Source organism: Salarias fasciatus, chromosome 4 (assembly GCF_902148845.1).
Source record: "Salarias fasciatus chromosome 4, fSalaFa1.1, whole genome shotgun sequence".
NCBI classification, from domain to species: domain Eukaryota; kingdom Metazoa; phylum Chordata; class Actinopteri; order Blenniiformes; family Blenniidae; genus Salarias; species Salarias fasciatus.
Window position 1 is genome coordinate 22,737,579 of NC_043748.1, and position 15,313 is coordinate 22,752,891.

The 15,313-nt window shown below is 46.7% G+C and overlaps 1 protein-coding gene across 1 annotated transcript; it reads left to right on the forward strand.

Annotated features, from left to right (window-relative positions):
* The first annotated feature begins 1,472 nt into the window (after positions 1-1,472).
* Positions 1,473-10,084, forward strand: ppp1caa (protein phosphatase 1, catalytic subunit, alpha isozyme a). The gene is made up of 8 exons (XM_030088606.1): positions 1,473-1,610; positions 1,821-1,931; positions 6,074-6,205; positions 6,340-6,570; positions 6,644-6,748; positions 6,828-7,051; positions 7,356-7,490; positions 7,971-10,084. The coding sequence occupies exons 2-8, from the start codon at positions 1,877-1,879 to the stop codon at positions 8,085-8,087; spliced, it is 999 nt and encodes a 332-aa protein (XP_029944466.1). The 5' UTR covers positions 1,473-1,610; positions 1,821-1,876; the 3' UTR covers positions 8,088-10,084.
* The last annotated feature ends 5,229 nt before the right edge of the window (positions 10,085-15,313 follow it).

The window sequence follows — 15,313 nt, forward strand, 5'->3', positions numbered from 1 at the left end:
GTCTCTGGTGGATTTAAGAGTCTGTCCTAACAGTGGGAGAGTTGGTCACCGTCCTGAGGCTGTCCGAGCTGAATTCAGCTCCTGGAGATTAGAGCGGGACGGAAATTACAGGCGGACGGCCCGTGGACAGTTTCAGTGTGTGTCACAGTCTATTCTGAATTCAGCTGTCTGAAATCAGGAGCATTTGGTGAGTTTGGTGTCTGTAGCTACAGCAGATCAGTCTGCGATCAGCTCAGGCCTCTGTGATAACAGGGTGACTGTCCACGTTTGGGATGACAATATAAAAACACATTTTATTGATTAACGCTGTTCAGGACACCCGCAGCCACTGTACAAGATGAAATATAAGAATACTGTTAAAAACAACAGAAAAGTGTGTCTTCAACATTAAAAACAAACATTTAGAGGTTTGCAGCAGATAAACTGTGTTCAGGCTGAGTCCATGCTGAGTGGTGTCTGCAGTCCGTCTGTGGTGAGTGGTGGGTTCAGATATCTGATCAACCAGAAGAGGAAGTTCAGTGCTGCGAGTGACTTTACAAACAGTGTGTGTGTGTGTGTGTGTGTGTGTCATCTGAGGTGAACATGCTTTGCTCTTCTCGGCAGCAGATGTCAATGTCCGTTGATTTGGTGTCATAGTATTCACAACCATTTACGTTTACAACACTATACAGATCAAGTCTGTACAGTGTTATAAAAAAATGTAAAACTATTGAGATTATATTGTCAATGTGCTAATTTGTGCTCCCTTTAACTAACTTTTAAACTTTAACTTAGTTGTTTATTTCCTCACACCACATCATGTTCTGTTTTTCAGGCAACATTGTAATTTACCAATAAAATCTTATCCGTGGCAGCATCACAGAAAATACTGAGGTTAGTATTAATTTGAAAAATAATCCCCATTACCCCCCAGATGTGCAAGACATTTTCGATTTACCGGTCTCCCGAGACGCCTGGCAGTTATATTGAAAAGTGCTTCAATAATTTGGCATCATTATCACCACACGAGCTCATAAAATGAGTTGAAAGCACCAAAGCAGAAACATGAAAGGTGGAACCCAATGTCTAATGATTTTAAGCAAAACAAAAAAAATTGACCTTTTAAATGTAGAATGTGTGTCAGGGCGCACCAGGCCACGTCAAACAGTTGATGTTATAAAGTTTATGACTGATGCATTTCTTTCCAACGCGCAGCTGTTGCTCGGTGCGTCTTTGCAGATAAATGAAACCAATTGTTGATTTCATTTTGTCGTGCAGTTCCAAATATAACCACGCGGGGGCGCACTTTAAGCCTTCGTTTAAATCCCCATTGATGCTGTGAGTGACGTACTTTGGAGGCGTGACACAAATTTCAAGACGGACCCTGAGTCTGCCCAATCCTACGCGTGGGTTTGAGTTCTAAATTCCACAGCGGACCAATCAGCGCTCAAGAAACCCGTGTTGGTCCCGCCTCCTACGGTGCCGTAGCCGCTTCGGGAGAAACGGCCCTCTTTTAAAGTTCCTCGGGGAAGAGTGGAGCGACCCGGTCAAACCGCGGGAGAAGGGCCAGGATTCAACCCAGAGGAGAAATATTCACACGGTTTCCATCCCGGGGAGGATCGGTGTTGAAGGTTTGCGCACTGTTTGTGTATTTCAGAGTTTTATTAACACCAACTAATGTTAGCTTAGCCGCGGCTAGCTCGGTTAGCACCAGCTCATTGATTGCTTCAGTCCTTCTTGCTGCTCGGTTAGCTAGTTAGTAGCTAGTTAAAACCACCGCTCATTTTACGAGTAACACTTTATACCACCTCATTTGTTCTTTCTGCTTTTTGAAATTGAAGGTGCGTCCCAGAGAAGCGAGGACTTGACAGCCCGAGAACGTCAGAAAATACAGAAAATGGCGGAGCCGGACAAATTAAACATCGACTCTATAATTCAGCGTCTGTTGGAAGGTGAGGTGAAGAAACTGCTCGGCAGCCGGTCGTTTCGGTCCTGGAAGACGATATTTCTGTGTGAAATGTGTTGGAAATAGCATCGGGCACGGTATGTGGTAGTAGCCTACTTATGCTGTCAGACGCGATGGTTGGATTTGGATCAAAGGTTGAAGCCACATCAACTCTCAGCACTGTCACACTATTTCATTATCAGTACATTTTATCTCACTCGTCCCTTCTTTGCACACCCGTGTCAGTGAAGTGGATGATCAGGCTTATATAAATCACATCTGCATTACTTTTTTAAAGGTTTAGGTTTAATTTTTTATTCAATGAGAAGACAAAAAAAAAAAAAAAAACGCTCTCTCTCAGTAATCACTGTTATTTGGAGGTTTGCAGAGTAACTGTGAGTGATACTTTAATTTACAAATTCCTTCTGCAAGGTGCAAGAACGTTTTATCAGTTTTCCATTTTTTTTAATCCCCCCATGAGTCAGCCCCTGGTTCTGAAAGTCCTCACTGGCTTGGGTGTGCTGAACCGTGCCGGGCTGTTTTGCAGTCTCACATGATGGATCTGTTTACAGTTTGCAGCTACACTCTTCCTATCGAGTGTCTCATTAATGAGGTGTGCAAACAAAGATGCATTGATCTGCACATGTTGGCTGTAATTCTGTGTGGAAGTGCTGATGGCCACCCCTCCATCATTTCATCTATCTTATTTAATTCTAACGTTTCTGTGCCTGGGAAACTGATGCCAAAAAAAAAAAAAAACTCATATCTTGATGCAGGGTTGTAGAATTCCTGGTTGGTTTCAAGTGTCAGAAAAAAACCAAGTGTATACAGTGTGTGTGAAGTCGGAGGTGTGTAGGGGGAAACAGGGTCTGTTTTATCTTCACATCCGCGTGGTGATTGTGTAACAGGAGCCCGGAGGACATCAAACAGGAGCATAAATCTCCTCAGACTCCACTGCAACTGCACAGTTCATTTGAAGAGCACATGAAATGAGGTTGTGACCTCTGTTGTCGTCTTTGCAAAGCAGGCGCGGTGGACGTAGGAGTCGTGGCGGCGTTGCGCTCGTGCTCATGAGGTTAACCTGTGGTCTTGTTGGTACATAAACATCTTGATGCGAGGTTTTTCCGACGAGCAGCAAAGCATCTGTCGGCTATTTAAGAACATTCTTTCATCTATACAGCCCAATATCGCACATTTTCTCTCGGTTGCCTTATAGATACGCAAAAACTTCACCAAAGCTCATTCAGCAGGGAAAATAAACAGACTCTGTTGCGCCAACATTCTGTGATCACACCCCTTTTTTTATCGAAAGATCTTGTGATGAAAGATGAAATAGTGTACAGAATATTCTCTGCAACTTTCTTAATAATGTGACCTTAGCCTCAGTTTGTTTACCTTCTTATATATAGGCCCTGCATGATCAGCCTTCGCTGAGCTCGTGGAGCTGATTGGGATTATACACAAATATGCTTGTGCAGTCATCGTGCCTCCTGGGAGCTTGACTTTGACTGTGAACCATGCTGGCTGCCGGAGTGTTTTCAACAGGGATTGTTGTACTTGGGCCGTGATAAGGTTGTCTGCCAAACACAGGGGAAGACAAACAGCCCTGATAGTGGCAGTATTTATATCCTCTTACATAACTCGCTTGACCTTTTTCGTCGTTGGCATTTGTGTTTTTATTGCTGGCAATAACCAGCTGCTAGTTAACATTAATTTTGTGTTGGCGACTGTGCTCTGATTCAAGTGTCCTGTTATCAAAGATCCGTTTGTTATTCCAACTCGGTGTCCTGTACGGGACAACAAGGTAACCCCCCGAGCTTGATGACTGTGTTTCGAGACCAAACCAATTAAATGTGTTTGGATAATGAGCGGTTTCTATTGGATTACTTACGTAGATCTAGCGCTCAGTGAACTCTGGGAGTGTGTCGCTAATGGCATGTCTGGAGAGCGTGACATGGCGTAAGCCCGAGCAGCACACCCCGCTCGGACCAAACCAACTGTTGATTCCAGCAGCGCCGACACCCCGGCAGCCTTTCTGTTCCGCCTCTTTGTTTCCAGACCCCGGTCCTGACCGGGGCCGTGGAAAGCCTTTTGTCTGCACCCTCACCATAAGCTCACTGTTGCCCACCGGCTATGTGGCTAACTTTGGAGTAAGCCCTGACAGGGCTTAGCCTTCTGTAATCCAGGTTTAAAGTGACAAGCAGTACTGCAGTATTTATACCCACTTTTCACTGCTTTTAGTCGTTGCTTCAGGACAGCCACAGTTATTTACCATCCATTTGACTTTCTGCTCTCTCTCTTTCACCCAGTGCTTTACAAGCACCGTTATACTTGGATTAGTTTTACTGAGAGATGCTCCATAAAGGAGTCGTTTATCTGTGGCACAGTTCTCTGAGAGAGCCATAAACACCGTCTCCCATCAAAGATTGTGACCCAGTGAACCTGTTCTGATTTATTCTTCCTTCTTCCTGATGACAGCATGTCAGTAACTGTGTCATGATCGTCGTTGCGTCTGTTCTGCTGCAGCAGGTCAGCTGCTTGTTGAGTCAAATATTGACAGACTTTGCTGTTTTTGACGACGCTCCCCTACACGGTCGTTATCTTTATTTGCTGTTTGGGGGCATCAGGATGTTCTGTCTCCACTTCACTCGGTCAGCCTGGTTTCTCCTGAGCGACGTGCCGTACGTTTCAGACGGGTTTTAGGTTATTGCCTCATAATTACGACGTGAGCCGCGCGCTGTTCTGTTTCTCCTGGATTTCAGCTTGAACCAAACAGTCTGATAAGAAATAAATCTGCAGCTTTTCATTTGGGTTTGTTAGTTTGTTTATAATATGCTTTGTTTTTTTAATAATCTGTGTGTAAACATGTACCTCCTGGACTGAGATTTGTCAGATTGTCTTTCTAAATGTTGGCCACCGAGAGCTGTGTCCTGGATCTCACTGTGCTCTCACGGCTGCAGGCGGCTCCCCCTCCTCTCTACATACATTACTACTTGTTGGCTGCTGGTGCGCGTGCAGACGGGACTCCTCGTACAGTTAGTGTTTGGGAAGCTCTCTGTGCCGGCAGCGGGGGCGGGACTCGGTCTGTCAGCCACACAAACAAACCTCATTCCAAACTCCTTGAGGAGCGGCGTGGCTTTTGGGCGCCGCTCGTACGCACCTGCCGAGATGGGCTCGCCCGGCGTCACTTCCACGCCCTGCGGTTGGCATGTCACTGGGCAAATATTTTGATCAGTCTTGAGCAGCGGCGCTCGCTCCGGAGAGCACCGAAGGCTTCGTGCCCCCGGTGAGGGTTTCTGTGGCGCTGCACGCCTCCCCCTTTAAACACATCACTGATTCTCCTCTTCACCTTTCCTGTCTGCGTGCGTGCGTGCGTGCGAGCGTGCGTGCGTGCGAGCGAGCACATGACGAGGAGACACTTGACAAACCTGCTGAATTCTTCAGATAGCTCCAGCGAGGCAGAAAGCAGCACATTTCACTGACAGTACCTTCATTTTACACGTGGCGTCTTTTCCCATTTCACTGCTGTCGTCGGCCAACGGTTCGTCACTCTGCGTCCTCACAGCGCATAATAAGACGGGCCGAATTATGTGTTTGCACAGTCTTTGTTGCGAGAACAGGAAGTGGGTTTCACATCATTTTGTTTTTTCTTCCCCGATCGCTTCAGTTTGAGCTTCCTAAGCCCTCATTCTGAGGTTTGTCCTTTTTCACTGATCAGGTTTGATCAGATTTATGATCCCAGTCGTTTGCAGGAAATGTGTGAGAGGAGGAGGTTCGACCGGACTGATGGAGGAGCAGATCTCTGCTGAACTCGCAGGCACTGACTGTTTTGCTGAGAAGTGAAAGTATATTATTTGGTGATTTCCTTCGTGCAGAGTGAAGCGTTGCCTCTAAATGATGTGGTTACCTGCTGAGATGTCTGCCTGACCGGCTCGCTAACAGAATCCGTCAACATTTGGCGAGTGGGAGGTGTTAACATCCCGGTCTGGCTCGAGATCCCAGCATCACGTTTCAAAGCTGCGCCTCCATTCAGCCTCTATTTCAGCCCTGAGCGTCAGCCGGCTCCGTGGCGTTGATGCACCGCTCATAAAATGTCTGCCCCCCCCCCCCCCCCCCCCCCCCCCCCCCACCCCCCCATCTTCCCCGCAGTGAAAGGCTCTCGGCCGGGGAAGAACGTCCAGCTGACGGAGAACGAGATCCGCGGCCTTTGCCTCAAGTCCCGTGAAATCTTCCTGAGCCAGCCCATCCTGCTGGAGCTGGAGGCGCCGCTCAAAATCTGTGGTGAGTGAGACTGAACCCAGCTGCAGTGCAGAGGTCCTGCTGGCGTGTCCTCGACGCCGGCGAAGCGTGGCCTCAGCGTGCGGGAGCCGCCAAAGCGTGGCCCACACATGACGCTTCTCTGCTGCCCCCTGCAGGCGATGTGCACGGCCAGTACTACGACCTGCTGCGGCTCTTCGAGTACGGAGGCTTCCCTCCGGAAAGCAACTACCTGTTCCTGGGAGACTACGTGGACCGAGGGAAGCAGTCGCTGGAGACCATCTGCCTGCTCCTCGCCTACAAGATCAAATACCCCGAGAACTTTTTCCTGCTGCGCGGCAACCATGAATGCGCCTCTATTAATCGAATCTACGGCTTTTATGATGAGTGTCAGTACGCCGTCTTCCCTCAGGTACGGCCGGTCCTGAATGCTGTGCTGACCTCTGCTCTCTTGTCTTCTAGGTAAGCGAAGGTATAACATTAAGTTGTGGAAGACCTTCACAGACTGCTTTAACTGTTTACCTGTGGCTGCTATTGTAGACGAGAAAATCTTCTGTTGTCATGGAGGTGGGTGCTTCTGTGGTTCTGAGGAGGCGAGGTGTTTGGGGGAAGCGGCGGGCGCTGAGCTTGTCCTCTCCGTCCTCAGGCCTGTCCCCGGACCTGCAGTCCATGGAGCAGATCCGCAGAGTAATGCGGCCCACAGACGTGCCTGACCAGGGCCTGCTGTGCGACCTGCTGTGGGCCGACCCGGACAAAGACGTGCTGGGCTGGGGCGAGAACGACCGCGGCGTCTCCTTCACCTTCGGCGCCGACGTGGTGGCCAAATTTTTGCACAAACACGACATGGACCTAATATGCAGGGCGCACCAGGTGAGGCCGCTTTAAGGTGCTGGTCGGGTAAAATCCAGCTGCAGCGCTCTGCCTTCTGCTTCTAAAAATAACTTTTAGAGGGTTTGACCTTCAGACACGGTTCAGGGTCAGAAGCGCCACATAAATCAGCCGCAGTAACGACTTTCTCACATATTTTACCTCGAAACGGCTGGAAGCACAGAGTGGATCCTCCCTGAAGCGCCGCCGCCGCCACGGCGCCAGATCTCGGTCCGCGCTGAAATAAGTCCTCTGCTCCGTGCCGCCGCTGCTCCCGGTGACCGTCTCGCCGTTCTCTCGTCCACAGGTGGTGGAGGACGGCTACGAGTTCTTCGCTAAAAGGCAGCTCGTCACTCTGTTCTCCGCCCCCAACTACTGCGGCGAGTTCGACAACGCCGGCGCCATGATGAGCGTGGACGAGACTCTCATGTGCTCCTTCCAGGTCAGTGAAATCCATGTTTGATTTATTTATTTTAGGTACAAAGTCCAGCTATTTAAAGTAAAATAACAGAACAGTGAAATTACAGCTGTATGATCTTTTATCTGAGTTGACATGAGCCTTTATTTCATTAAGTTTACATTTAGATAAAAAAAAGACGTCTTTACTGTCGTTTTTCGGTTCCTGGCTCATCTATTAAAGCTAATATAGATTTTTTTTACACGCAAGCTAAATTCTTTCCCGCCGTGGGTCCAGAGGCCGTCATTACACCACTCAGATGGAAACGTTATGTTTGAAGTATCGACGTTGCAGATAAACACCGAGCTTCTGGCTAACGGTTCAAGGTTCTGAGCCTGACCCGCTCCGATCCAGGCTCAGGATTCTGTGAACGCGGCAGAGCGGTGTCTGCAGTGAACTGTGGCGTCGTCTTGGTGGAAGCCGACATTGACCCGGAGCCTCTGCTGTGTCTCTTCTGTCTCTCAGATTCTGAAGCCAGCAGATAAGAAATTGTATCCGTACGGCGGCGGGGCGGGGATGGGATCGGGGAGGCCGGTCACCCCTCCCAGAAATTCAGCCAAGGCCGGCAAGGCCAAGAAATAACACCCGCTGGGTCGTTCCCCTCCCCTCCTCCCCCCTCTGACCCCTGACCCCTGACCTCTGCCCTCTACCTCCCAAACTTGTTTCTCCCTCGTCACCAAACGGCAACAAAGAAAAACAAGTGTCCAGGGTTCAATCACGTTTCTTCTCTTCTAAAGCGATTTTTAACTGTTCGGCTCGCCGCGTGGCTTTTTTTTCTCTTTGTTTTTTTTTTTTTTTTTTTTTTTTAATATGTGCGAGTGTGTTTAATAAAAGAGCCAGACTGATGCAGGGCCGCCGCCGCCGTGTTCTGTATGTCTGCTTTTTTCTTCTTCCTCCTGTTCTGTTTTTTTTTTTCTTCTTCTTTCGTTTTTGTAGGGATGGGCTCTGGCCATCTGTTATGTAAGAAGAGGAGGAGAGAGAGAGAAGGGGAGAGAGAGAGAGAGAGAGAGAGAGAGAGAGAGGAGCCTTAGCTGTTTATGTTAAAGCTCAGCACTGTTTAATGCTAAACACAAGCTTTTGTACATTTTGTTTCCGAGGTCTGTGTCTGCGAGGGGGGAGGGGGGAGGGGGGGTCGCACGGTATAACCACACACACACACACACACACACACACACACACACACACGTGCGCACTGGGTGCACAGCTGGACACGTGTGCAGGTGAATCTCTGAAATGGATAAACGTTAAGATTACTTCTTCTTTTTTTTTTTTTTTTAATCGAGATCACAGTCATGGATGTGAAATGTTTTTTTTTTTTTCTTGTAGATACATTAAAGTGATGGTTTTGTAAAAAAAACAATAAAACAAAACCCTCGTTTCTGTCAAAGTTGGGACATTTGAAAGGAATCCGATCTCTTCGTCTTCAGTTCCCGGTTTTTATATTAGACTTGGATGCTTTCACTGATCGGCCTTCTTCGGAGCTTTCAGGTTGACTCAAAACGTTGCGGCAGGAGAAATAAATTCAACAGATTCTACTTGATTTTGCACTTTCAGCAATAAGTTTAGTTCTCTCTAAAAAAAAAAAAGTTTTCGCTCCGGCAGCATCACTTCACACCGTCAAGTCATCACGTTTCAGTCTTAACGGTGCGGTGGAGGATCAGCTGATTCCGCTCCTCGGTGCTTCAGACTCGTGGAAATCCGCCGCGCCGCCGCTATAAATATAACCCCGAAAACCCGTCTGCGCCTAACCTCGTTTCAGTTAACCCAAATGCCGGCGGAGTCCGCCTCGCTGTTTTTTTGGGTTAGCCAGCCTCGACGGAGACGTCGGGGGCCGTTCAGACCGCCACCGGTGCAACATCTGGAAATGTGGCGGCGAGCGGCGGCACCAATCAGGACGCTCCATTTCAGATCAGAACCTCGAAGCAGCTCGGCGCGTCTGTTCGACTTCCTCTGACAGAAGTCATCAGTGAAAGCAGGAGTTCATTCTTCAGCGGAATACCGTTGGAAAATGTCCCAACGCTCACAGAAAGTGTTTCTTCTTCTTCTCTGACTTGTTTTTAGTTCGCTGAATGATGAAGCTGAATAAAATGACCATGTATTTGAAGGACGCCGTCATGCTGGCCGCTTTGTGTTTCTGCCATTTGCTTTTTTTTTTTTTCCCTTCATCCCCGTGTTCCGACCTTCACCCAGCCGGAGAGACCAGGTCAACTTAGCCAAAGACGGTTCGAGGGAGTTTACCAAACTGATTCTTCCTCCTGTCCAGGAGATTTCCAACGATTGCCAAAACGAACTAACTCTCGTGTGGATAACATACCGCAGAAAGAGGCTCCATCTTTTTTTAATTTTTTTGTGCAGTTTAATTGATTTAAAAAGAAAAAAAAATTAATTATTGAAACAAATGAAGCTGAATTAACCTTAGAAGTGCTTCAGTGGAGTCCAGAAGTAACCGAGTGGGTTCATTTGAATGTAAAACCCACGTTAAATAGAGGCGTGTGCAGCTAAAACTGACGACATGGATTAAAAAAAAAAAAAAAAGAACTTCAGTGAAAATGTGAAATCGGAGGTTTCAGAACCAGGAAAGCGATAAAATCCCAGTAAGCCTGGCCGGTTGGAGGAAAGGCCCAGCTCTGCCGCAGCAGTTCCCAGCCTTCACCGCTTCAGGATTAATTCAAGCTTTGGTTTAAACATGAACCCGTGAAGTCGAGAAACTTCCAAATCTAACATAAGGCCCGTGGGCCAAAACCGGGCCGCAAGAGGCTCTAATCCAGCAAAATCAAGACGATTGTGAAGATCGTAAATTTTAGTGGTAATTAGCAAAAATAAACTTTTTTCACAGGTGTGCTCTACGCCAGGGGTCCCAACCGGTGGGCCGTGGACCGGTAAAGGTCCTTGAATCATCTGGTACCAGGCCGCAGAGAGGGAATCAAGTTTTATTTTGAAATGCTCACTTCCGCCAGCGCTTATATCCTGCGCTTCACTGCGTCAGAAACACCTTAAAGTTTATATTTAAAGGGGCTCAGGTCACTGTTAGCCGGCCCGCCCCACTCAAGATGAGATTAGACGGAATTAAAGTGTGCAAAATAAAATATTTAGAATTCCTCACATTGTTTTAGGTTGAACCAGAAAGTGCTTAATTTATCAACTTATTTTATTTCTCGATCGGAGCGGAGCGTCATCTTAACGTCAGCAATGGCGCTTTGAAGCGTTTTCCGGCGGAGTGTGTGTGGAGTGTGTGTGGTGAACAGGGTGTTCAGTGGAAGCGGGCCGGAGTTCGGCACAGGCTGCAACTGCTCAAAAAGCAAAACCAGAAAAGAGTTTCCAGTGTTTCAGGGTGTCCCTCCTTCCCAGCATGCTTTCTGCCTCATTACTTCATTACTGTCTGCCGTCTCGTCCTCGTCCGCATGCCACCAATCCACCTTTTTTTTTTTTTTTTTTTTTTTTTTTTTTCTTTAAATCAGATCAGTGTGGCTTAAAGACAGCAGGAGATGAAAAAGAAGTCGAGTGAGATGAACTGAGGAAGTGTGGGGTCCTGAAGTGGTTCATGAGAAGAAGAAAAGCAGTTTCTTAGAGTTTGGATTTCCAGCGGCTCCGAGCTCCGTCTGCGTTTTCACTTTAAACGTTGTGGTGTGAACGCGTCGAGGGCGAGAATCTTTTTCTTTCCCTTCAGTGAGTTTTCCTCAGACGTGTGAATGAAGCGATATAAATGTGTAAAAGAGCTGAATTCCTCTCTTGAAAGTTAATATTAATAATAATCATCATCATGTACTGAAACGATGTGGAGCTTCTGCTTTCCGCCTCCTCCATCCTCGCCCTCATCTTCATCGCTGTACAGACACGCCTGCTTCCAGCATCTTCAGAAGGCTTCGCTGTACCTCCGCTCGTTGCCTCTTCAAGCTCACTTCTTTTTCTCCCCCGCTCTCGTTTTTACCGGCAAGTTTAACCCTAGATACCGCGAGCTTCTTAGAGTTAGGATTTTTTAATCGATCAGGGATGTTTTGCACCATGCACTGTCGCTGGGTAGATCTAAAGAAAAAAAACAACTGGTAGATTATTACAATTAAGAGGATTAAACTGACTTTAACAGTATTTTTTATTTGTATTTCATTTGTTTCGATCACAAACTGTCTCTGTTATAAAGTAGAAATAAAACCTAGAGTTTGTACATCGGTGTCCTGTGTTCTTGATTTGTGTGTGTGGATACACTCTGACCTCCTGTATGTTCACACAGTGGTTCGCACTCGATAAGATCTTGGGTTTAAAAGCTAAACCACTGTGAAAAGTTCAAAGTTTAAAAATAATTTCCTCTTCAAATCTTTTGTGTCTCAATCAGGAATATATTTAAACGTGTCAGGATTTTCTCCTCATGGAGCGTGAAGCAGCTTCAGATGTGAGAAAAGATGTTTTTTTTTTCTTCTTCTTCTTCCCGCCTCAAGGCCGCCGGTCGTCCTCGCCGCCCGGCGTGCGGAGGCCGCCTCTATTGTCTGTGGAACACTGGCAGGATGAGTCAGTCGGTGGGATTGGGTGGATGTCAGTCAGTCCGCCAAATCAAAGATGGCTCCGGTAACCACGTCCAGCGTGTGACCTGATCGACCGGCGGCGTCAGGTCAGCAGTGAGAGGAAAGTCACGAGCTCTTTATGTTGGAAATGTTCCGTTTGCTCATCGCCGCGTTCGCGATGAAACCGAATGGAAACGTTACGGTGAATCGGACTAAACCTGGTGAGATGTTAGAGCAGGGGTGTCAAAACATGAGGCCCGTGGACCAAAACCGGCCCGCCTGAGGCTCCAATCCGGCCAAACCGCCAAGGAAATGGTAGAAAGTTTCAGAGAAAACACTGATTTTATCCTTACTTTTGACGAGCAGCTGGCTTTGTTGTTGCTGCGGTTTAAACTATATTAGTTTTTTTTTTTCTGATTGTTTTAGCAGCTTTACTTCATTTGGAATTTTTTTTGTGTCAGTGTTGATTTGAGGCCATTTTTTTTTGTGTGGGAATTTTAGCATTTTCAACTTTTTTTTTTTTTTTTGCTATTTTATTCAGCGTAGCTACTCTACCTTTTTTAGCTTAATGGGGGGAAAAAAACCTCGTGATACAGCGACAATAGGAAACACATTCACACATTTTTCCCGTGGCTTCAGGAAGGCGGCACACTGAAGCTAAAGAGCCGCAGGTTGAGGACGCTGCTCTCACTGTCGTCGTCGTAGCTACTCCTGCTAGTCTTCGAGTGACTCAATGCACCACCTTGTGGTGAAAACCAGAACTGCACAACAAGACGGGTACCATGGAAGAACTGCAGACTGTTCTTGCTGAACTGAGGGTCGGTACAGTCACGGATCGCATCTTTGAAATACTCATCCGCCGCAACAGTCCCAGACACGCAGGGTCTCCTCGGTTCCTGAGAAAATGGAAACTTCGCCGCCCCTGCATCGTTCACACGAGGAGGCTGATTCATGACGGCGCAGCCCGGTCCTCCGAAGTGAAGAAGACACTCGACGTCTCGTGATTCATCCCGGTGATTTATGACAAATGAGACTCCTTCAGACGCAGACGGCGATACGCTGCCGGGTTCTGAAGCCTGGAGGTTTGTGTTGTTGCTGAGTTTCTGCTCTCGCTGGACGTATACGAGCTGGAGCTATCGGTGTCGGTCGTCAGTGGGGTGACGGGAGCTTTCCATGTCCGATCCGCAGAGACCGGCTGGCTTTTGGGAGCCTGAGAGCTTCACGCCCTCTAAGATATGCAGCGGCGCTCGCTGAGATTGTTTTCCAGTTGAAACCTGTCCAGAGTGGGCGGGCGGGCGGGCGCAGGGGGCAGGGGGGCTTTCTGGAGCTTCAGTACTCAAGATGAGCTGCTGGCGGAGAGCCAGAGTGGAGCTGTACGTTCTCTCTGCATTCAGATTCGGTCCGCTGTGCTGGAAGCCGAGAAATAAACAGGAAAAAAGCACAAATGCTAGTATTGATCGCAGACTGTGCAGCACAGTCATGACTTCATGCAAATTGATGAATGTAAAGACTTGCGGCGTGTTTTACTTCTGGAAAGGATCTGTTGGTGCATCTGTTTTGAAAAGGAGGCTCGCACTTCCAGCAGACTCAGATTAGCAAATATTTTTAGTGTTATATCTCAGCGTCTCACTTTTTTTTTTCTTTGCAAATTCGGATTTCTGTGCTGTAATGTTGTGATGTGTTTGATAAGTTCCTCCAGCAGCATCCGCCCCTCATCGCTACCGGCGAACCGACATGGAGGTGTGAAGACGACCCGACGCTCCCACACACACACACACGCACGCGCACACACACTCTCATTTAAATGTCCCTGTTTGCTCCGGATGTCAGTCCTGTGTGTTTTCACTCTCTGTTTGCAGAATGTGTAGTTTGCCATTTCCGGCAAGATCTTATGACATTTATGCATTCTTTCTTGTTCTGGAGAGGTCAAAGTTCACCTTGGTGTTAATTCCAGATGGAGTTCATTAGATCTGAACACTGAAGTAAAACAACTTACTTATTTTTCTTTTGCATATTTGATATAGAAAATATTGGCACAACAAGAATTGCATTACTTGATGTGTGATTTTGGACAATTTAAAATTTGAAGCTGTTTATTATTTTCAATAATTTAAAAGCCTAAAACTAAACTGTAGCTTCAGTGCTGAACAACGTATTAATCAAAACACAACTTGTTGCTTCACTCCTCAGTGAATAAATAACAGCTGTTCAGTGTTTCTGGAGGTTTGTGAGATGCTTTGAGTGAGAAATTCACCTTTAATTTCAGAAATAAGTGGAGTTGACTGATTTTTCTTCATATGAGGTCTCACGAGCAGGATGCTTCATACAGGTAAGATCCTGAACCAACATTTAATTAAACACTGCTATCGTATTAAAATACCTACATTTCAGAACCTAAAGGCTTTATTTCTGTCAGTAAACACACCCATCTCTTTGTGAAAAATAATCTGTTGAAAATTACACAAAATGATTCAAAGTTCTTAATTTTTGTATTAAAAACACCCTAAATCTGACATTTCTTTCTAATTAAACTTCAAATATGAATTCCTAGAACCAGTGGGTGAATGTCTGTAAGTTTGTGTAAGTTATGTTTGCTCAGGGATTAGATCTTCATTCAGGTGCACCGACTGGGAAGAAGTCATGATTTACCAAGAAATGTGTATGAAGTGATTTATGGCCTCATGATTAGTGCTAAACGCCACACACACACACACACATACACACACCCCCGCCGTGCAGCTCGATGCTGATGAGGCCAAACGTTCACAGAGATAAGAAACACTTAAACCACGTCAGGATGTTTGAGTCGGTTTGACCGGGAACGTTTCTGCTGTTTGTCCCCAGAACAGGAAGCAGTCAGGAACACAGTAACACTCTCCTCTGCATAGGGTTGGCTTCAGGATGTCTCAATTTGCTGCCAGTTCTGGTTTTGATGGTGATTTAAATGCAAGATTTTTGAAGGTTTGCTTCATAAAGACTGGTGAACATTTTCTGTGTCGTCATGATTAAATTTCTGTCGACATTTGTTGACACAAGTGATGCGTCACGCAATCGTTTCAGCGGTAGCTGCTTTACAAATGAGTTTACAAAACCCTCTCATTTTGCTCTCCGCGGCTGCGTTTTCAGCAGATTGCAGTTTAATCTTCTACGTGAGGCAGAAAGTTCTCCGCTCCATTAAAACAAACCGCTTCCATTCTCTGGCAAGCATTGCTGCAAATGCAACACAGTACAGTATAATATGCAAAAATCTTGATCTTCTGTGATGGTAACATTTGACATTAGATTCCACACTCTGTGTTTTATGAATAAAAA